The sequence below is a fragment of the Hakea prostrata genome, chromosome 8, assembly GCF_041222555.1.
Source record: "Hakea prostrata isolate BN-2017 chromosome 8, UWA_Hpros_2, whole genome shotgun sequence".
NCBI lineage: Eukaryota > Viridiplantae > Streptophyta > Magnoliopsida > Proteales > Proteaceae > Hakea > Hakea prostrata.
Window position 1 is genome coordinate 12,996,573 of NC_142607.1, and position 24,000 is coordinate 13,020,572.

At 36.6% G+C, this 24,000-nt stretch overlaps 1 protein-coding gene across 7 annotated transcripts in view; it reads left to right on the forward strand.

Moving 5' to 3' along the window:
- The window catches only part of LOC149007018 (uncharacterized), a 34,053-nt gene extending 16,080 nt beyond the window's left edge, over positions 1-17,973 (forward strand). For 2 of the 7 annotated variants that reach the window (XM_089164803.1, XM_089164802.1), the window contains exons 12-23: positions 812-880; positions 1,011-1,163; positions 2,038-2,111; positions 2,417-2,677; positions 4,772-4,860; positions 4,993-5,066; positions 11,800-11,925; positions 12,005-12,047; positions 12,146-12,192; positions 15,716-15,777; positions 15,867-15,918; positions 16,388-17,972. In XM_089164803.1, the coding sequence (XP_089020929.1) occupies positions 812-880; positions 1,011-1,163; positions 2,038-2,111; positions 2,417-2,677; positions 4,772-4,860; positions 4,993-5,066; positions 11,800-11,925; positions 12,005-12,047; positions 12,146-12,192; positions 15,716-15,777; positions 15,867-15,918; positions 16,388-16,459 (1,122 nt within the window). In that variant the 3' untranslated portion in view covers positions 16,460-17,972. Of the gene's footprint in view, positions 1-811; positions 881-1,010; positions 1,164-2,037; positions 2,112-2,416; positions 2,678-4,771; positions 4,861-4,992; positions 5,067-11,799; positions 11,926-12,004; positions 12,048-12,093; positions 12,193-15,710; positions 15,786-15,866; positions 15,919-16,387 lie in introns of those variants that run through there. The other 5 variants (XR_016174971.1, XM_089164804.1, XM_089164806.1 and 2 more) reach the window with 5 other exon arrangements.
- The last annotated feature ends 6,027 nt before the right edge of the window (positions 17,974-24,000 follow it).

A 24,000-nucleotide genomic window follows, 5' to 3' on the forward strand; every position in this document is an offset into this window, starting at 1 on the left:
TTATTCATTGACACCCCTAGTTGGAAACCTGAAAGCTGAAGTGGGAGCCTCGTTGAACTATTTGTCGAATATAGAATAAAAGTGACCTCGCAAAGAGAGAAGTGAAAGGCTTTATTTGTACCTGGATTTCACTTGGACCAGCGCCAAAACTGTGACAACTAGGTGGTTCTGGTCAGTTTTGACTGAGGTAAATTCCATGGTAAAAGGCAGTCAGCATGAAGCATGGTTATGAGTCTTAAAAGTGGTGATATGTGCAAAACGGGATGGATGCCAATGGTTTGGTTGGTTTTGAGTCGTCAAAAGTCAGGAACCTGCTTAAAAAATGGGCTAGCTATATTCATATATATGGGGTCCCATGAAGTCTTGGTTCCTTCAATCTGGTCATTGGGTAGGTTCCTTTCCCCCTGCAATGGCCATGTAAAAAGTTATGGTCACTCATCAAAAGTTGACTCACCATTTAGTGAATTAGTCATCTGAATAAGCCATTAATAAAATGTTTAACATTGATTTTGCATCCTGCTTTATAATAAAAGAGTGAAAAAAGTTCTTTTGCTTGCCAAATGAATTGGCAGTTATGTGGACATGTCTGCTAGTGCACTCACTAAGCTGCCCCATCTAGACATGATGGTTACGTAGAGGAGCTTATCTGGATGGTTGATCAAGATGAATACTTGTCCACAAACAAATGTGCTTTCCTTTGCCCAACAAGTTGATTTAGTTTTACCTCTGACTGTGATGTATAACATGCATTGCCCTTCCTACAATTCTGTAAGTTTTCATCTCTCAGATGATGCTCATTTTACCTTTGCAGCAAGAATATATACGTGGAATCAGTGAATGGAAATTTAATCTGGAAGATTTGAAAGCTCAAGCTGCTCTTGTAAGTTGGTGCATTTCCTTGTTAGATATTAGTTGTTCCAATTGATGACCAATGGGTCAAAGATGGATTTTTTGGTAAACAGTTTCATTTTTTGTTGTTTCACTAATTACTAGCAATGGATTTGTTGCAGATTGATGATGATGATGATGATGAGACTTCCAATACAAAACATCCAGAGGCGAGCACCAAAGAAAAAGGACAGGGTGACATGAGTTCTATTCTAGAAAAGCCATCCCCAGAAACTGTGAACCACAGCCATTATAATGCTACACCTGTTGAGGAGGTATGGTACTTGTATTCATAATAGGTTTTCACCTATGTAGGGTGCTGATTCCAGACAGGCTGACTGTTAGAAGTGCGGGAGACCAGGTTTGACTGCAGCTGAATTAAGGAAAATCTAATTGTGGGCCATACTTGGATTTATGCTAACTATTGAACTTTATTTCTGGAGCTTATAAGACGTGGGTGAACAATCACATTTGTCTCCCAGAAGGCAAACCAAAAAGGGGAAAAAATGAAAGAAAGAAAGAAAGAAAGAAAGAAAGAAAGAAAGAAAAGAAAATCTAATTAGAACAATAATATATCCTGAAAAATCAGAAGATATACGTGTTTGTATTGTTATATTCATAATGTAAGATCAATAGTACAGTCATGTATAATTTCATTAAGAAGATTTGGAAGGGTTCAGATGACCTCAGGCCTGGATGCAAGTTAACTTCAAGTTTTGATTTCTTCACCTGTCCATCTTAACATGTGAAAATTTTTGCCGGAGGACTGGTTTTTGGGCCTTGGGCATTTTTGGATAGACCAGCTCAATTGTAACTGTTAATGATAATGAGAGATAACATGATAGGGAAGTCCCCCCTATTGTGGTTCCTTCTTGGTTTGGGTCTTTGGTTATTAGTGGCCTAAATCTTAGTTGGAAACTCACTTAGATTAGGACACTAATAACCAAGACCCAATAAGGAAACCACTAACACCAAAGACCCAAACCAAAAAGGAAACCACGATAGGGGGGCTCTCCCTATCATGTTACATCATGTTATCTCTCATTATCTCTAACAGTAAGCCCTGATTCCTGAATGGTAGTATGATAAACCAGCTCAATTGTAATCCCCATCTCTAAATGGTAGTATGATGTCTCCCTTTTGTTCCAGGATGGGCTTAATGATCTTCAGGATGTGGAAAATTCACTTGCTTCATTTCCTATACTTCCTCTTCAGGCACTTAGGTATGTTCTTTATTTTTTTCTTTTCTTCCCTTAGTTGCTATGCATCTCCATTTCTTAGGTAGAAGTTTCTTTGATTCCTTACACAACAGACTCATGAATGAATTTATTTTAATGAAAATTAATTTGATGTGATCTTTATTGATTCTACTTGGTTATTTTAAATAACACACACTGGCAGTGATTCAAGACATGCAAATGGATGGGATATGAAGACCACTGTCTGATTTCCATTCCAATTTTATTAATGCTTACACATTTATGCAGAGTTTCTTTTTTTGTTTGTTTGTTTTTTTATGCTTGTGCAGAGGTTGTTTTGATGTTCGTGAGGATGATAGTTCCACAAGCAGTGCAAACAATGCTTTGCAGTCCAATTCTAATCAACCATTTCAAGTGCTGCCAGTATTAAAGGCAGAGGACCAAGATATTTATAAGAGGGACAATGAGGATCTGGAGAGAATTTTTTTGCAAAAAAATGGGATTCCTGAGCATCGCAAGTTCTTTAGTGGTTCAATTCTTCCAGACAATGTTCTTTCCTCTCATAAAAAAGTTACCGGTGATGGGGACAGGTAATACTAGTAATTGTGCAGATCCACTGTTGCAATCTGCAGTTGTTGTAAGCTGTGTATTATTTAGTTTTTAATTGTTTACGGCATAATCTTCGGTTTTCTCTTTTTCTGGGTAGCAGCAGATCTTCAACTGCTGGCATGGTTAAAGAACATTAGTAATCTTGACTTGCTTCATTTTTCTACCCTTGTTTGTAGAGTCATTCAATTATATCCTGTGTAGATACAATAGAAAGAAAATGAGGGTGATGCCAGTCATTAATCATTGTATCTTTCAATTGAAGTAAGGAAGTATTCTGATTCAAACCAATTGGTGGTTATTGAGAAAAGATATTGTGGTATCTAGATCCATTTCCACCCCCTTAGGTAGTTAGGTGTATCATGAAGCCTCATGCATATGTCAGCGGCATGGTTTCGTTTGTGTTAGGAATGTTTGCTTATTCAAAGTTGTTGCCTGAACCTTATTGAGTAAAATTATTGTGATCTCTTAATTCATTTTCCCCTTTCAATATCCTCAATGGGTTATATGGCTCATGGTTAGGCAATTTTGAGTTTGCTATTGTAAGTTTGTAACATGGCCATTATGCAACCCCAAAGTTTAGGTATTTAAGTGCTTGTTTGGCAGTCAAGTAGCAAAGAGAGTTTTATTTTTGTAATTAGTTCATGGTTATTATAAATGAAGAGCAAAATGCTCACTAACCCAGCCATAGGTCATAGGTGGTGATGCCTGTTGGCCATACCCTCTTTTCTCTCTTGTTTTTGGGGTTCTTTTTTTTTTTTAGGTTATACACTGTTCTGGTAAGTATTCCAGCAATCTAATTCCTACCATGGCATTCCTAGGTACCTTATACTTTGTTGTTAATCTCTTACAATGCTAATAGGTCCTATCATATTCTGTTAGCTGATTCCAACACTTTGTGATGTCTGTCATTTTCTGTTAGACAGTAATCTTGTTTAAACTTCAACTGATGGATTTCAAGAATCTCTCCGTCAGTTCTGGTTGGTATTAAATTATGCTATTCTCATCATTCCTACTCCATTCAAATGACTGGTGTTCATCAGGTGATGGTTAGTGCATTATCAGAGTTTTCTCTCTACTTACTATTCTGATTTTGTGACTCATTAATTTCTGTCAATGTTACTTTTTCATCATCTTCCATTAGTCCTCAAATATTTTCACCACCTAAGCAAGCTTGGAGACATCCGGTTCAACCCTTTAGGGTTCTATTAATTGGAGTTCCTATTTTGTTCTGGTTCGCTGGGATTCTGTCATTGCGGGTTTGTTACGATTGATTTGTTTCAGCCCACCATAGCTTTTTGGCTATTGTGTTATATCTATTCTTGTCTACTAAGGCGAACTCGGGGTTGATAGAGACACTTTTAGTGATTAGGGAAACTTGAGGTGAGCTGTGGAGGTATAAGTTTCCATACTTTCCTGCTGACAAAAAGGATTTGAAAATTTCCTTGTTGGAATCAAGCGATGCTGTCAAGACTTATGATGTCTGGAATCTTTCTTGTTTGACTTTGCATTTGAACAAAAGATAATGCCAAGGAATAAACTTATTCCTCTGAGATAAGATGAACAAGTTTCAATATTTTTCTTTCTTTCTAATGGTCTGATTATTTTGATTATTATGATCTTATCTAAGAAAGAATAGAAGCTATAGTGTTTCTTCTTGGCTGTGATTTAGCTATTACATTGCAGCAAAATTTCCCTGTTGGGATTTGAATTACTGGGACAAGTAGCAAAGTGCACTTTCTCCTCTCATAATGAAATCAATTGAGCTTTAGTCCCTCCTAGTGCAGGTTTCCCCGACTTTCAGATGCTGTGCAGCTGTAGTTAACTATTTATAGGAATTTTCTGCCCAGGGTGAATTCTGCCTCTATTCTGAAGTGAATAAGAATTATAAGATGGTACTTGAAATATGTCTAGCCAATATCTCATTTTGTCTCCATGAAAAACATATATGCTTTCTTATGATTCATTTCGTGATATTCTGTTAGTTGATATTGGTCAGTTGTCTACTTCTGTTTCTTTAGAAGAAAAGCTTTTAATGCATGGTGATACCATATAACCTGTCTGAAAATTTTTGCAAGGGAATCTGGGCACCTGAAACCTCAAACTGAGCGGAATTATAGTGGTCAATTATGTCATAAAAAGAGAGATATGGATAATCTCTCATATGGTACGTTGTATCATGTTCGTTAAAATTTATGTAATTTTCAGAAATGGTCCCTTCAATATCTCATTTATCAAGGTTGTTCATCTATTATAATGCATCACAAACATATTCCTAATTCTACTTTTATGCATGCAGTGGAGGATGCACCAGGAGCAGTCATCCAACGTAGGGGTCGCTTTAAAGTAACCCTAGCCGATCTCAGTCACAAGGTTTATTACTTAAACTGCTGTATCAAATGTGAGAATGCTTTATCTGTAGGGCTAGAATTACTTTTATCATCAGCTAACATTGTTTGATGCACTTATAGTCCATGGTTATGTAGTTCCGTGTAATGATTGACTCTTTATGGAGCAAAAATTCATGGTTGGTTAATAATAGTGCGAGAAGGCCTAGCTCCAAGTTGTTCAGAAATAGTGGAATTGAGCTTCTTGATGTGTTGTCCTAGGACGGGTCAATTCTATTTCTTGATGGCTGTAGGTAGTGGACTCATAAGGAGTGGGAGGTAATCTGAGAGGGGTATCAGAGTTGCACAGGAGGAGCGATATTGCATTTTTGGTTGGGAGGTGGGGTGAAGGGTGCACACATTCACAGCCATACAGGCCTTTAAGCACAATTAATTCAAATCGTGTTGTCAATCTATCCAATGATGGGGAATTATAACATATATGAAGATAAATGAACTCCTAAAATAAAGATGCTCTCTTGACTAGAAGACTTTTTCAAATATGGAAACTAAGAATGCTAGGAAACAAAGTATCCTACAACTTCTAAAGTAAATAGAATAAAATATGGTAAAGACATTATTCCCTAGATAACATAAATTCGTAAACCTCAAATTTGATTTGGTTTGTCCAGATGCCCTACTGGATTTGGGTTGGTCCAAGGTAGCGTATCTGCATAGCCTCCAGTGTTGAGAAAAATTAGCACATTTATTACCCATAAATATCGACTTTAACGTAGTGATAATCAGGGGCAGAGCTCCCCCCTGCTTTTTTGAAATTTCCATTTCCCCTTCCCAATTTTTTGAAATTTCCCCTCTGGCTCTCTTTCCATGTATGAAATATCAACACTTGGCCCCCAATTTTTTTTGAAATTTCCCCTATGGAGTATGGTCTTTTTTCCATGTGTGAAATATGTACTTGACCTCCTGATTGGAGAAAATTCTTAATGGTAAAGACAATGGGTAGAAAAGCCATTTTGTTTTGTGTGAAATATCAATAAATGCACCCCCCCCCCAAAAAAAAAAAAAACCCATTTTAAATCCTTGCTCCACCTTGGGTGATAATCCAACACATCTCGTGATTAACCATCGCCATCTTCTAATGGCTGTTAGCAAATGACATCCCTTCGATTGGACTCTGATCATTTAGTTTCACAGCTGAATTTGCACTGTTGATCAATTCTTCAATTGCAACTTCAATTGGACCATGTTCTTCAGTTTGATTGTTGCTTTCTCCATCTACCTTTTTTTCCACATTTGATCCATCTTTTGACAATTGTATCATTGCTTGACACCTTATCATATAATGTGTTATTACTTTTGGCAAGCTCTAGGAAATCTTTCTTTTAACTTAAAAAATGGTTCTCTTTGCAATTTATGGAATCCATTGCTAATCAAAAGGAATGATTTGTGTCAATCAACCTTCATGATGTATTGTTTTTGGTAACAATGGAAAATTTGCAATTTATAATATGGCAAACTAAAGAGAAAAGAAGAAGAGGGGTAAAACTTGGAACTAAATAAAAAATAATTAATCATGGATTCAGGATAAAGCGGATAGGGAGGGGTAAGTTGGGAAAATGAGGGGGTAAAAAGATAAAGAAAATGGAGATAGAAAGGGAAATTGAGGGAAGGGATACCATATCTGCGAGACTGCAACTCCTGCAGAAAAAGTGGAGAATTCCTACCAAGGAGTGGAGTTGGACTGCAGTCTCAATGGGATTATGTCTCCTGATGGGTGCCTTATCCAGGTTTTTTTGTTTTTTCTTCTTGTGGTTCTCTAGTCCTTTACGTTTTTTTTGTTCTTTTTTTTTTTTTTTTTGGGGGGGGGGGGGTTGGTTTGCTGGCTGAACCCTAGAAAAGGTTTTGATTGATGTCAACATTGGGACAGTTTTATGGTGGGTGTTTCCCATGGAAATCTAAGGGGGTGGGTTACTAGGAGACTTTTATTTTTCCCTTTTGGGCTTTTTTTTCTTCCTTTTTTTTTCGGGGGGGGGGTGTTAGAGGGATTTGGGTTGGGGTGATTGTCATTGAGAATCAAGGGGAATGGGCTTGGGTTTTGTTGATTTGCTGAGGGATTTTGTGTTGGAGTGGTTTTCATTGATAATCCAAGGGAAAGGGTATCATTTGTTGGGTTTCATTGGCTGAAGATGTGGTTGCTTGTTGGATTTGGGACTTGGAGGAATAGAAGTTCTGCAGTGATATGCAGAACTCGGATTTAATTCCTATACAAACTCTTGAATTAGACTCCTAATAGAATCCAGGATCTCAGATTGTGGAGGCATGGATTTCACACATGTCCAGCTGTGACCAAAAACTGATAAAACTGATCTGATGTATCTGTGGAACAAAAGCGTTTGCTTCAAACTGATAGGTTCCCCTTGTGGCCACTTCCATTCCTGATTTGTCCTCATCTTTCCGCAACTTTATGTCTCGAAGGAAGAAAGCACAAGTAAAAAGTAGAACTTCAAATGTTGAGAAGAACAATGGATCTTTTGGCTGAAATCGAGGGAAAATATATTTTTGGGGTAACATTAGCTAGGGTAAAACAGGCAAAGTGAAAGTTTTGATGTGTAGCAATGTTAGATGGGGAGAGGGGAAAGTTTGCTAAGGAGGCAACTCCAAAGGTAGGGGAAAGTTTGTCGAAGATAAGTGACAATCTCCAACAGGTAATAGACTCTCAGACATAAGTCAATTCAAGTAAGTCTTTTGCAAGGTCTAGATCTAACAAGGGAAGATGTACACGGTATATAGAGAATGAAAGACCTAAAAAAAAAGATAGACTCTATAGCAATGTTAGCATCTCCAAAGTGGAAGACTAAGAAGGTTAACGGACAAACTTTCAAAGGAGTAGCTAAGCTTCCGAAGGTTGGAAACAACAAACTTTCAAAGGTAACAAAGATCAAATTCATCTAAGGAAGGCTACACGAAAGGCTTTGAATTGTAGACATCTTCAATCACCCCCTCACGTGTATTGCATCACAGTGGGAAGATTATAACAAAGGAAATTCCAATGGGGAAACTTGAAAAGGAAGAAATTGTAATGGTGAGCATAAAAGTATCCGGGAAAACAAATCTAGAGAAAATGACAAAATTTGAAAGGGGTTGACCAAGCCCACGGTGCCATCAAATGAAGAATCAATAAGAGAACCTGAATCTTAATAATGAATTTCCTAGAAGATGTAGTCATTGTAACTTTAGATCCTCTCAATTGGCTCGAGCAAATGAAAGTCCATAGTTTTCACGGCCAATCACCTTCCCCGGATCCCGAAGTAGCTAGGTAGGAGTTGGTAGGGGTCAGCAGGGGAAGCAGTGGTCTGATGGTAGTGTCTTGTCACTGCACTTTATAGGATGTAGGTAGCAAACTCCACCTCTGAAAACCAACGGATCTCGCCAGAGGGTGTGGCTGGAAACTAGGTCTGGGCCAAAGCATTAGCCTTTTGTTTTCCATGTCTTTGTGCTCGTTTTTGCCTCAAAATGCAGGCTAGGGCTTCCCATGCGTTTCCAACAATTTTCCTTGGTATGCACTAAACCCCAAAATTGGATTGGTGCTCACACTGTATATAATTGCAAATTTCTCCATAATAGGAGTATGAAGCATGACTAATCGACGACTTTCCTCACACTGAACAAGAGCATAAGACTGTTCTAGTCTGAAAGGTTTTTAATGACAAATTGGACAAATATATCCAATGAAAATCGAATTTTGGGGTCTCTATGCTATTTTAAACATAAAGTGGGGGTGTTAGTGCTTTAAGACCTCCATTTTGGGGTGCCAGTGCAATTTGCTCTTATTATTATTATTCTTTGTTATATAAGTGACTAAAGGCAAACCAGATTACCTGCAGAAAATAGAAGAAGAAGAAGAAGAGGAGGAGAGGAGAAGATAATGGAGAGAGAGGAGGGGGAGAGTTGTGTGGACTGTGGAGAGAATAACTCCTCCTCATGCAGCATGTATTTAAGTAAAATACTCTATCTAGTTAGAGGAAGTTTCCAGAAAAAACTGAACTAAAAGGGATCTAACATGCCTATGATAGTGGTTTGGTGTATAAGCAACAAGTAAAAAGTGGAATATGCACGTGATTAAGTGTACCCCCACGGCACACATGGTCGTGAACCCATACAAATATTGTTAAAGTGTATTCTTTTCCAGGTAGTGTTCTACATCAGCAGGGAAGGGTATAACACAGTGGTAGATGTCTTGTAACCGCACTTTATAGGATGTAGGTACAACGATCACCTATGGCCACCTGGGTGTCACCATTGACGCCTTGGCTGGCATAGGTGCTGGGCCAGTGCCGTATGCTGTTTTTTATTATTATTATTATTATTATTATTATTATTATTATTATTATTATTATTATTATCTGTTATATAAATGTGACTAAAAGCAAACCAGATAATCTGCAGAAAACAGAAGAAGAAGAGGAGGAGGAGGCGGAGGAGGAGGCGGAGGAGGAGGAGATAATGGGGAGAGTTGTGTGCAGAAAATAACTCCTCATGCAGCATATATTTAAGTAAAATACTATTTCTAGTTAAAGGAAGTTCCCAAAAAAACTGAATTAAAAGGGATCTTACACGCCTATGATAGTGGTTTGGTGTATAAGTAACGGGTTAAAGCGAAAAATGCACATGATCAACTGTACCCCCATGGCACACATGGTCGTGTTCCCTTACAAAATATTGTTAAAAATGATATAGATTCTTTTCCTAATCTTTGTATTTGTCTTTCCGGTGGGCATGATTATAGTGCTTGCTGTACTTAAAATCATGAATCTTAAACCTTGTTATAACATTGTACCTAATAGTACCAACATAGTCCATTGCTAAGGCTCTTTTGGCATAATTTATATTAATGATTCTTATCTATTTATGAATAATCAATTATGGTAATAGGTTATAAGCAGAAAACAGTTTTCATTTGGTTACTACTAGACATAATATATTATACAACAACAAATAATTTTGGTACAATTGGGTGATAATATATCATGTATCATCAGTTTTGTTTTGCCTTGTAAATATATATCGGCTTTAGATTTGGTTTTAACTTGCTTTTATTGGTTTGGGCAAGTTTGGTACCCCTAAAAGATTGTTAAAGTGGAGATGGGATTAATGTGGAAGTTGGAGAGAGAGAAAAACAAGGGCTTGTTCTAATTTTTGGTAGTTTTACCATTTTACCCCTACTTAAGCAGTAATTCTGCACATATTCATTATGGTATCCACATAAACAAAAATTAACAGTTTATGGTGATAAATCATAAACAGCTGTTGATCTATTTATGTATTTATGATTTATTTTAATGAGAAACAGGGGGCATGAATCATACCAAATACAACTATTTATGTTTATAGGTCAAATAATCATAAATTTAAACTGTACCAAAGGGTGCCTAAGGCCCTTTTTGGTATCAATTATTATTATCAATTATGAGAAGTTTTTATTATTTTAAATTGTTTGGCATCTATTATCAGTTTTGTTTTTATTTAAAAGAAAAGAAAAAGCCTCCAAAATCCATAATGGACTTTTTGTCTATTATGAATTATGGTGAGAATTTCATTCTCTTCATTTATGCAAAGGTATACTTAAAATTTTATAGTTAAGATGAGGGTAAAATAGTCAATACACATTCTTTTATAAAAACCCATAATTTTTTTTCTCTTTTCTCTTTTTTCACTTGCTCATTATTATTTTCTAACAATTTTTTATTTTGACATACCAAACTTATTTTTTATTCCATAATTTATTTTTCACAAAATTCACCAAACCATTTTTCATTCTTCACCAATAATGAATTATTGTACTTATTTCTTTTAAATAGGCATAATAGAGAATGAGAATTGATACCAAGAAGAGCCTAAGTCTCTACTATAATTGATTGTGCTACTATCTGATATATCAGATGCCATTTAACAAACTTATTATATGTATTATCTGTTCAATTTATATTCAACTGCTGGCTAGATTTTTGACGCTTTACCCTTAAAAGATTTGTGTTTGTTTCAATTGTGAAGAAAGGTATAGGTGGTACCTTCTCTGTTTAAAACCCCCTCTCCATTTTTTGTTTAAATTTTCACCTCTTTTGGTTTTTTTTCTTCTTCTTGGTTTTCCCACGTAATGAATGAGATTATATATCTTGGTTACAAAGAATGCCGAGAAATATGAATGTCTGGTAATGGCATATGTGCTTATTCTTCTTTGTTTTTGCTAGAAATAGTTATTTTGAGATTCTGGGATCTGTAAACACTTCTTTGATTTGAAATATCAAAGGAAATCTGTTCAGGGAATACTTTGGTGCTTTCAACTTCTTTTTCCCTGGAATGAAACAGACTCATAGCTTTTTATTCAGAAAAAAGTTAAAGAGTAAAATAAAACTTTATTGTTAAGCTTGCTTCTCCTGTGTCCTGGTTTGCTGCTCTTTGTTGCACATTGTATGTAACTATGTACTATGTAGGATGACCTACCTTGCCTGGACTACATTTTGAAGCCCTGGGTATTACTTTGATTTGCATCCTTTCGATTTGGTCTGTTTCATTGATTCAATTACTCACATGTTTGTGTTGTATTTGATCTTCTCCTTGGAGATATAGCAGTTTCATCATCATGATATATTAGCATGTATATTTTTTACCTCAAGTGCAAGTAGATGAGTATAATTAGCTCATTTTCTTATACACAATTGCTTTGTAACCATGGTTACTTTGCTTCCATTAATGTTCAGAGTGCCTCTACCAACTGCTTGGTTAACCCAGCTTGTGGAGTTTCAAGCAGTCTCATGACTCCTGTCCTAGACACTTCAGTAGTTGCGCCATTACAAGATATGTTGCAGGATAGTACACTACAGATGGTGTGCATTGACAAACTGTCCTTTCTAATTATTCACTTGATTGTTGAAGTTTACTATGGTTTCTGGTTAATGTTTACAGGAAGAAATAAGTAGCTTGATTAAATATGTGGAGCAGTCATCTGGTAATTCTTGTCATTGTGTTTTTTGTCTCCTTAAAATTATTGGCAGGTTATCTTAATCTTATCGTGGGGTGTATTTCTTCTTGTCATGCTCTTCATAGGCCATCAAGCAGAGTGTTCTGAAGCAAGCAATACTGACCTCCTACAGGTATTTACAGCTCACCTTGCTTAAAAACCCATATATAAATGCTTCTACTTTCTTTTTCGTTGTGGAAAAGCATTAGTTTGTGCAGAAAAATCTGTTTGTTTAAGGAGATTGGTGAACGGCTTGTATTTCAAACTATGGCCATTGACACTTTTGTATGATTTGAGTTTCAGAATCTGTTTCCCTTTTTTGAGTATACAATTACTTTATCTGTTGCTCGTGTAAAATATTCACCTAATAAAACAACTGACATCTCATATGTAGTGCCTGTTAAACTTGTCTTAAATAATGTAATGATGTACAAATAATGATACTGATTCTAGATCAGGTTGCAGCGGCAAACCAGCAAATTTATTTCCCTATTTGTTCACACAATAAGTCAAAAACTGGTCTAGCCTATGCTGTGCTATATGGTAGTACCCTATTTTTTACCCTGGTGAATGGAATTTTAAATTTAAGATGTAGAGCAGAATACATTCCCAATGCCAGTAGCCTTACCACAGGTATCCCAAATTAACTAAAGCAAAACAAACGAAGGATGATAAGCAAATAGACAGAAGGGTGAACCAAATATCAATGGCGTGATATACACAAAAAGACAGGCAGTAGAAAATAAAAAATAAAATAAAAGGAGGACTCAACAAAAATTAGATATAGGCAGAGGCAACATGTAAGAAGGACAATACATCAAAACCCAAGAGACAGTTGGGAGGGGGAAGATCCAAAGAAGAGGTTAGATACCTACTTCTCAGGTTGTCTGAACTTGCAGTACAAGTGAAACATAAGCCTGCCTTGAACCTCGAAAGAAACGGCTCCCAGATTTGCTCGGTAGTATGAGACTATGATGTTCATCTTCTTTAACCATGATGAATTAACAACACCAAAGGAAGCTTACCGTTCCACCCTCCCCCTCAATTTGCCACTTCAGATTTTCTAGATCCACTTCCATTTACTTCGAAAAGGAATTACATAGGGAATTTATTTGACTCCCATGAAGTATCCAGTATGTAGCAAAACACCTGTGAATTTTGGACATTTATGCAAGCAACCCCTGTGAATTTTGGATATTTATGCAAGCCACCTATTCTTTCCAGAATATTATTTCCATAAGTTGCAGATGATAAATTTGTTTTAGACATTCTATGACTGATCTACTCTTTTATGCGAACCTGCAAGTCAAACTGCCCAATTCTCCTTGAATTTGAACTTTGTACACTGTAAGTGGCTTGAATTGCATGGTGAGGAGGATGGATGAGTGACAGTGCTGCAGCCGAGGAAAATGAGACCTTATGTAACTTTACTCACAACCCTCCCAGTTTTGTTTTTCTTCAGAATTAATCTCTTTAACCTTTAATCCAGCCAAATATTGCAGTTTCCGTTTAGTGGCTAGTTTCGACTTGGCCAAAAGCCAAAATTTCTAGGTTTTGACCGAAATTTTGGTCGAAACCTGGTACTTTTTGAGTTTTGGTCAAAACTTGGTACTTTTCGAGCAAGGTTTTGGGCCTAGGTTTCGGGGCTTATATGGCTCAATTTCATCTGATTTCTTGCCTCCTACATATTGATGTAACCTGGGTGTAGGGTTAGTATTTTTTAGATATATTCCCTAGACTTAGGGTTATCCCAGGATAGTCTACCAAAGAGGAATGACTAAACTGAAGGGTTTTGGGATAGTTCTAAGGTGGAAGGATGGCTGGGGTTGGGATTTAGGTCTGAATTAGGTTGATCTAGGATTTTTTGAAAAATTCTGCAGAACTCTATTGGAGAAGATAAGTTGCAGAAATTTTCCAGAATTGAGCAATGGCTTATAGAAATGGACTCTAAGCCTAGGGGCAATGCTGGGGAAGGGTAACTAGGATCTAAAGGGGCGGGGATTAAGGTAAGACAGGGGAGGGAAGTGAGCTGTGATGCAGGGAAGAAAAAGAGGGCGGTGACGGTAGTTAGAGAGGGGTAGGGTTGGGTTGAAACTGCAGGGAAAGGGGTTAGGGGGCTTCTTAACTTATACTTGAGAAAGCTTGCTGGAATTTGTAGTCGAATGCTTGGAGAAGAAGATGGAAGTCTTGAAAGGAAGAAACAAGAGCATACAATCCAGCTGCAGGTCACCCAAGGGTTCCCACAATTTCTCTAAGCCAAAACTCAATTCAATTTTTATTCAATGATCAAACCTGACTCATACATTAGACAATTAGGCTATCTAGAGCCTCCAAAACCCAAATAGACTTAAATGAGGATCACATAACTAATAGGGATCCTACTTGACCCTTAACAAATACTTACCATAGTAGGACTCAACCTCCAATGGAGGGGACTCACAGCAACCATTGAATGAGAGTTTTCTGCAGAAACTTTCAAATTCCAGCAATCTTATTTTAAGTTCAGCAACCTATCTCAATTCCAAGTGAGTACCAGCCCCTTCCCCCATCCCAACCACATTCCCTTTTCTTTTCCCATCTGCAAGTGTCACCCCCGGCCCGGCCCCCCCTCTAACCCTAGTTTGTGGAATTCCAGCCCCTCCCCCTCCATCGTTGTTGGTCAACCCCGAGCCCCTCCTAACGCCTGCGGCAGCCTTAGGATCCTTCCCCCATCTCTAATACCTAACCCCCTCTCCCTAGTCGTAGACTTCAATTCCCACCCCACTTTTCTTCTTCATTTCTTCTTTTCCAGCTTGTGGCACATCTGGAATTGCAGAAACTTAAAATTCCAGGTTTGCAGCAGGCGTTCGAAGACTGATAGGACCCCACCCCCTTGACCTAAAACCTTCCCTTTTAAGAATTGAACCCTAACTATAGTCCTCTACCTCCAATCCCAACTTCCACCCCCTTTCCCCATCTAAAACTCTATTCTGCAACTTAGTTTCATAGTAGAAAATCCTAACCCTAGATTTCTTCGAAGTCTCAAATCTTAACTCAAAATTACTTTTCTGAAATTACAACTACAACAAGGTGTAAGGATTGAAAACATAAAACCTTAGATCCCTAAGCCTGGCCCAACCCACCCTAACCCTAGCGTAACTCTTGCATCACTAGAATTTGTCATAAAACCCTCTACCAAGGGTATTCCAGCCCTAGAAAACTGCTGATTTGAAGGGAAGAGGATCCTGGAATCATCATAGATCTAGGGCATTATTCCAATCAACCAAACCCTAGATCCTGGTTCACATCACAATTTGAGTGATATATAAAATTGATTAAGTGGAGAGGTGCTTTGTGGGTGTTATGTGACGAACATATGCCTATTAAGCTGAAAGGGAAATTCTACAGGACAAATAATCAGACTATAGCTATGACGTATGGGATGGAATGTAGTGCAGCCAAGAGGAGCCTTATAGACAATGAGGGTAGTAGAGATGAGGATGCCGATGAGGATGTGTGGCAAGAGCTAGGAGAGATACGAGTAAGGAATGATTGTGGATAAGAGATTTGAGCTATTTGGAGGACTGATGGTGAATTTGAACTAGTGATTTGTGGTTTGGTCTAATTTTGTTGTAGATTTCTGATTCTCATTATTATTAATGATACTGTTAGTGCAGATACTTCCAGCTTCTGATAGGGAAAAGGAACTGCAAGCTGAAGTGACTCGTTTGCAGCAAAGGTATGAAAGTGAGCTTCTTTTTCTTTTTAATTTTCATATTGCGTAGGATTGTTAGGGTTATTGATACTGATATGAATCTTCAATGTCAGAAATGAAATTCTAGTTGAAGAGTTGCAGAGACTGAATGTGGAAAATGCTCAGGTTTGCTTCTAAGGAAATGATGCTTATTGATAATCTTTTCTTTCATTTGGTGGCTGTGTGTGTCGCTTCAATGTGGAAAGCTGATTGTCATACCTGAGTACATAATCCTTGCTTTGTGCTTTACCTATGGGAATCAGTAAAATACTGTGTATTGCTTCATAAAAGGAGTTGGAAATAAAACTACTTATGTCCCTTAAGTCAATTTTGGCTAAATCCCTGAAACCCCAGATTCTTAGAGAACTGAGAACATGACATGCTTCAGAGAGATGCCAGTTCCCACTTTATTCACTCTGCTACTTACCATTAGTGTTGCAAAGCATTTTGTAACACTGAAACATTGTTATAACGCATCATTTTATCCTTGGATGTTTCTGTCATGTCTGGAAGAGTATTCTTATTTTAGGCAGGCAAACTAAGCTTCATGAGAGATTTTGGTTGATCTAAAATTGTGAATGCGTGTATTTTGCAGTTAGAAAGAAAACTGAATGCTGTGCAAAATAAGCAGGATAAGAGACTTGAGGGACAGCATGAAGTGCAGTAATTAGACTAATCATACTCCTGAGCAACTTTGGTTTTTTCTTCTTCTTTTGAGGGGCATATCATTGATCCATCCAACATGAGCTAGTCTTCATTATCTGAAATTAATACCCACCTTTGTTCTTTTCTCGGAGATATCTTACTTGGTAGGGATGGGGAACCGAGTTGGTTTCCAAGAGTTACTGGTTTCATCTGCTTTGATTATAAATTTCTTGTACAAAAGAAGTGAGTTAACACACCCAAATTTTAGGGTTGTACTTTGGTATCTGGAAGCTCCTCATAGTACCATTTGTTATTTAATCAGTAGATATATGTATAGTATAGTTTGGGCAAGCACGCAATTCCCTCCCTACAACACCCCTAGCTAATAAGAGGGGTTAAAAAAATGTAGGTTCACCCAGCTAGAAGTTTTTTGGGGACTTGGTTAGTCTTCTAGCTAGAGAATTTATGCCCTGGTGCAGAATCGTCATATAGATTCGTAGGCCCCATTGGTTATATGTGACTGAGGTGAAATGAAATCTGGAAATCCTTAGCCCCTATTTGGGAACATGATAGGAATCAGGTGGTCACCACTTGTACTCAAAAAAAAGAGGAAAGGGAAAATGTATCTCATTGCACTATAGTAAAATGTGTGACTAGTTGTCTTAAAGACAACGTTGCTCTTTCCATGACAGGCGGAAACAATTCTTTGATAGCATGTGGAGTTTAGATCTTCATAGAGAATGTGTTGAAGATAGACATCTCTATCATCAGGAAAATCTGTATGGTTATTCTGCTTTTTATTCCAGACAACTTATCTTGAAGCTTTTGTAAGTTTGGTAGAATGCAAGCCTACCAATGAAGCAGAATAAAGAAAAATCTGTCCTCTTCCTTTTTCTTTTAGTGAGTGATATCATTTGGGTCTTGAAATTTTGGGGTGATCAATTTCCCCCCCTTCTCTGCTGCATTCTGGCAGTCTTGCTTGTGCTTATTAACTCTCTCTCTCTCTCTCTCTCTCTCACTGTTTATCATTTTCTATCTTTTTTTACCTCCCCTGTTTTGTTCACTCTAAAACTGTGGCTCTCTGGGTTGTGCTTTCTCTGGACTAATTCTAGTCTTTTTGTTTTTTCGGTAGCAACTTGAGTCATTCTAGTCAATTGGGCAGTTCTTGTAGTCTGCCATTCTCTTAACTCAACTTTTTTATGTGTCGGTATTGCAGCATAGGATTAATTTACATGGATTAAACATTCTCAAACCCTCTCCACCATTAGTTACTTCGCATTACTATTTCTGAATTTCTGTGCTTCTGATATTGAAGTATGGCTTGATGTACGAGACTTCAAAAAGCATTTTGTTTTTCAGTTTATTTTACGTACATATTAGTGAGACTTTATGTCATAAGAAGCATTTCAAATGCTAATTCGTTCCATACTTAGTTCTCAAATGTTCTAAACACGGGTTTTACTGAATAGTTAAAATTATGCTCGGACCACCGTTTGAACGTTAAAAAAGATTTCAAGAGAAAATGCCGTTCTTAGAAAAAACTGTACCCAAGCATATACTTGATGACTTTCTCTTTTCAAGATCTGATTTTTGGATTTGAGTTTTACAATTCCAATTTGACAAATGAGGTTTGATATTATTGTCATGTTTGGTTACTTGAGTCTGGAAATTTAAAAAATCTAGAGTTTTCAAATTTATGGAGAAATGGTTCATAAAATTAATTTTTTTATTAGCTTAAATTTTTTAAATGAAATTTATAGATTCATGTTAAAAAAACATCTATGGAGTCATGGTTCAAATGTTTAGCACTTTTATCGTAGAGGTGAAATTTATGGATTTCATCTTATACCCATTGTTGTGGTTGAACCGGTCTTGGGATTTGGTCGAACACATAATCCGACCAGACCGTCATAACTCAAGTCAAACCCGGGTCAGCTCGGAGGATAAGGATATAAATCACGTGATATGGAAGGAGTCCATTTCGAACTCTATTAATACTGTTCGAGTGGAATTCAACTAACGAAAGAAAGGTTTCCTGATACAACCCCAAACAGGAACTTCACTTGATAAATGATCAATGAATACTAAAAAAGAACGGTGATCAGCGACATTAGGTATGCACCTTAAGTTATTCTAATAACTTGGAGATTGAGTGACAGGATACGAACTTGTTCGTCGGAGACGATACTCGACTACACTGGTTGAACATGTTTTTAAAGGTTCGTTCGATCGACCAGGAGGGACCGAATTTTGTAACATTACCCATAAATCTACAAATTCACGTTTTTAGTGTAAAAAGGTGAATTCCTAACTTTCATGAATCCAGCTATTCAAACAACCAAACGGGTATAAATCTCCTATTTGTGAATCCAAAGATTTTAAATCTTAGATTCATGTAACCAAATAGGCCCTACTAAAATTTCAGTGGAAACCCCATGGACATAAAACCTGTGGAAGCCTTCAAAACCCTGGCATCTCTAGTCATTATCACAATATTTACTAATATTCTTTCTAATTGCATTTTCTTTCCTTGGCCGGGGAGGGAAAATAACTGCAAAGAGAAACCTGGAAAACTCACTTCCATTCGGATTTTTATCGCCTCCAGTCCTGACACCCTCATGTTTCTTCAAGTTGACTGTTAGATGATGAACACCTGTCTTATTCTAATCCTACTACGGTTGACAATTTTACAATCCTTAACCCTTTCATTAGATTAAGCCTTGCTAGTTAAAAGATTAAAATTAATGTAGATGGGTTTTGTCTCTGCGATTTGAATCTAGCAGAAAAAATTGGAGATGTTGCTAGAGATCACAACGGTCGAATGCTCTTTTGTTTTGCAAAATGTTGCGGTCATCAATCAGCCTCAAACGGAAGCTCTCCTTTGTGCCAAGGAGATGAAACTCATGGACATTATGGTAGAAGGTGACAATCTTAATGTCATTGAGCTGCTCAAAGATGAATTAGGTTTCCAGTTTAAGATGCTAGTGAGACTCCAACAAGCTTTCAAAAATTGAGTATCAATAGCTAGTTTGATCGAAGTTCAGAAACTTCCATCCTTGGATCCATAAAACCATGAGAATGAGCATTTTTCTTGGAAGCCTTTTCCTTCTCAAAATAAACCCAAAATCCACCCAACATGGTTATCCAAAAAAAATCAACCCAGCATCAAACGTTAAACACCGGATAGCAGAAGAAAAAAAATAAAATCAAGAAGTACCTCAGACCTACCTTTTATCTGAGATCTCTCTAAGAAACAAATCAAATCTAATCAGATAAAATAAAATAAACTTAAAAACCATTCATTTTCGTTTTCAGGTGATCAGAATCAATGCTTGGTAAACCAGATTTCGACATTTCTACTCAGAATCTGAGCTTGTTTTTAAAGCTGTAATGAGATCTTAACTCCGCAATAATTGAATAAAAATTTACAAAGCTGAAATAAACATTCAAAAAACTTACACAATTCAATTTCCGGATAATTTTGGAGGAAATCCTCACTTATTTGATCTATTTTTTATTTAGTTCTAATAAAAAAAGAATAAAATGATTTTATGACAACGAGATAGCATACAATTTGATAATTAGTCTAGATCTTCCGCCAACACCCAACAAGGACAAAAGCCAGACAAAAGCCAAACTCCCAGATTGAATGCTTAACATCTTATATGGAAAGTCTAGATTAAACACTTTATATGAGGCCACAACTGTCAATGACATCCTCGTAAATTCTAATTGGCAGATTTGGAAGATATATTTTTCAGTCATCAGATTTGGAACATGTTGATTTATTGAAATCCGGAAGGTAAACGGTTAGGAAGTTCAGAGAAATTCGATTGAATTGAGGTTTATCGGACCCTAATCTAGGTCAATTTATATGCACATGAGAAGGACAAAAGACAAAATCCCAGATTGTGCATACTTTGTTTATTGAATACTCTCCTCCAGTTCCTAACGTGTGTAAGATTCTCCTTGATAATTGTTCTTTATGAAACTATTTGTTGGTTTCCTCTAATCTCTCAAAATTGCTCTATTCTTCATATACTTCATTTTAATAGTCGCATCTAAAGATCTGAATACACTACCATCAACATAAAATTCTTTGATGTTTTGTTCTATTAATCAAGGTGTCTGGGCAGTTCTCTTCTATTATTCTATGCTGTGAGAAGTGTATGAAGCTCTTACTGGGAGGTGATGTGTGGGTTATAAAGTTGGTAATAACTGAGTCTCAGAAGCGATGATAGATATCAGTTTAGAAGGCAAAACTGATGAAGGTTTGAGTTGGGAAAGTGTTTAGTTCAAATGGTATTGGTTTCAAGGTTTGTGAGTGCTCGAATGATAGAAAGTATGTTAAAGACTAGAACTGGAGAATTAGAAATACGTTTCTTGTGTCAAAGGGAATAATGTTGTTGGAAGATTCACTCCCAGATTTTATAAACCTCTTGTCTTGTTTTGGGAAACAAAGGTCGAAGGTATGGAATTGATGAATACAAAATCAAATATGTGTGTTATGGGACTTAGAACATGAACCATGAATGATACAAGCTGATCGGTAGGTTATATCTTTTGTCTGGGAAAACAATTTCACCCATAAAGTTTTATCATTTATATTGTACCTCTCCTACTTCTCAAGCTAATTGATTACTAAGCCACCACTTCCACTTGTCACATAAGAATTATAATTTTATAAATCTTATTTTTGAGGTATCTTGGGTCAATCATAATTAAAAAGATAATATAAATGATAACATTTTTTAAAGAATTAAAATAGTAAGGATGAAGTGGAGATGTGCATGCCTTCGGGATCGTGTTTGGTTGGCATATAAAGCTCAAAAAATATTCTATTGGACTATCATAGTTCTAGCTATGATGTGTGCAGGGTTCAAAGTGTTGGACTGCTAATATAGTTAAAATGAAGATGTTAAAATAGATGAGTGACAAATAATATTCTTGATTTTAGATTTTTCTTGTTTTTCAAGAGAGGGTTCTGGAGATGATTGGGCAAATCCAGAAAGTAGCATTTTCACATATTTAAACGGTTTAATGACATTTGAATTTTACAATTTTTTAAAGGTCTTCTTAATTTACTAACTTTTTCAGCTAACGCTTTTTTGTTTTATTGCCGTTATTTCACCACTACACTGAGGAAATTGTTAAAAAGTTTAGAGATTTTTCAGATTTTGTGATGAGACTTGAAAAAGTAAAATAGTTAGAAAATTTTCAGATTTCCTTAAACATAATCTTTCCCAATCCTTTAAGTTTAGTGAGAATTCCATCACCCATTATCTTCCTTCACCTTACCAAAAATTCTCACCATGGCTTTATAATAAACAACCCAAAACCTTTACTTTGGAAAAAAAACCCATGCCCCACCTTCAGACTTCAACCTTCAACCTTCAACCTTAATCATAACCGACACTCTACCCACAGTTATCACAATTCAATTATTAGGTTTTCTATCTTTATGCCTCCCTTCTGATTTTTGTCATCCAAACTTGCTTACTTGTTTCTTGGTTTCCTCCAATCTCTTAAGATTACTCTATCTTTCCTTGTCATTTTAATAGCCATATCAGATCTCGCTACCACTAACATAAAATTTTTCATATTTCATTTTAATAGCCATGTTCAAAGAGCAGCTTCCACTTTCAGTGCTTAAAATAGACCATTCACTTTTAGGTTATTCTATGTTGTGTGAAAATGTTTGAAGCTCTTAATGAGACGTGATATTTGGATTTTGATGCTGAGGGTTACAAAGTAGGTAATAATTGGGTCTCAGAAGAGAGGGTAGGTGCTAGTTTTGGAGGCAGGGATGATCAAGGCTGATTGGGTAAACTAATTTGGAGGTTGATAGGTGCTTGGAATTAAAAGACTGGAAATGGAGCATCACAAGTATCTTAATTTCTAGATGGAGTAACGTAGTGGAAGATTCATTTCCAGATTTAAGAAGCCTCCTTGTGTTGTCTTGAGCAACAAGGTTCCAAAGTATGAAATTGATGATCATGAAAACCAAATATGTATGCTATGGTGAGGGAACATGGACTGCATGATACAGGGAGTTGGTAGGTTATATCTTTTTTCTGGAGATTACACATCCCTACCTTCAATTAGGGTGCAATTCCAACTTCAAGTGTAAATTCTTATTATTTATATCATACTTCTCCTACTTCCCATGCTCATTGACTACCAAACCACCTCTTTAACTAGTGATATTAGAATTATAATTTGAGAATTTTATCACTGTGGTATGAGAGATAGTGTAACTTTATTTTCACGAATAACTTTCATAATTATATGTGCCATCCTTGTTTTCCAAAATAACTGGAATTTAAACAGAAACAGCTGCAATCATAATTATACTAACCAACCAGGATTAAAGAACCAACAGGCTGAAAAGTCCACTCAGGGAAGCTCTTGCTTTGAGGATTATAGAATCAAATATTCTGAGAATGGTTAAAGCCAAAGAAAACAAATCAAGGCACTAGATGTGATAGACACAGGGAAGTGTCAGACATGCAACGCTCGTCTTCTTTCTTGGCAAACGGCCAATAGGACCTTCAACACAAAACCAACATTCTAGTCAATAGATTTTTGAACTTTCAATTCATCTGTGAGCTCAGGTGGAGTGATCCAAGCATTCCCTTCACTCATCCAAAACAACCAACTGAAGCACTGAGCTTAGGTAAAGATAGAACCCATGTTAGGCCAGCAACATCATAGAGATCAGACAATTGGATAGACTTTACGGCCCAAAACCACATTTATCAAGATTGGCCATCATTCACAAAAGTGAGATATGCTTTTGGCTAGCATTTGCGGTTTTCGCTTTATGGCTTTTTTAGGTATCGATTCTGATTCTCAACTTCAACAACTCATCATAGAGACAAGATGCCTTGAGCTTTTCCCCTATTGTAATACCTCTTCCCAGCATCCCTCTCTTTCTATCTCTCCATTGTCTGCAACATCTTGCATCTTTCATCTTCTTTTGTTCATTGTAAGTTCTCTCTTCATTGGCCAATAGCCTAGCTCTGAAGGCACTTGGTTGAAGGAATTAAGTTCCCCCTTCTACTTTGACTTCATCCTCTATAACTACACTTTTCACCAAAGGGTATTGATTCTCATTCTCAACTTCTGAAAATTCTCTATTCTTTTGATGTGTTTGACATCCATCTTAAACTCCATTTTTATTTAAAAGAACAGGAAAACCCCTAGAACCCATAATATACTTTGGGTTAAAAACTCATTATATTTAATTACAAGTCACTTAAAATCATTTTTTTTTCTTCTTCTTTTGGGTATGAAAGCCACTTAAATCTGAAGTGAAAATTAGTAGTCTATTTTTCTTAGTAGAAAAAATAAAATAAAATAGTCAATACACATTCTTTTTGTGAAGACCTTTGTTTATTCTTTTTAACTACCAAACCCTAACGGTCTTTTTACCGAAAAAAAAGTCTACGCTTTTCCATCACAAATTTGAGTGGAGCTCGCACATCTGAATATAATAAAAAAATAAATAAATTCAATTGCACCCCTTGATCCTTGGTCTAAGTTTATTAGTCCAAATAAAGT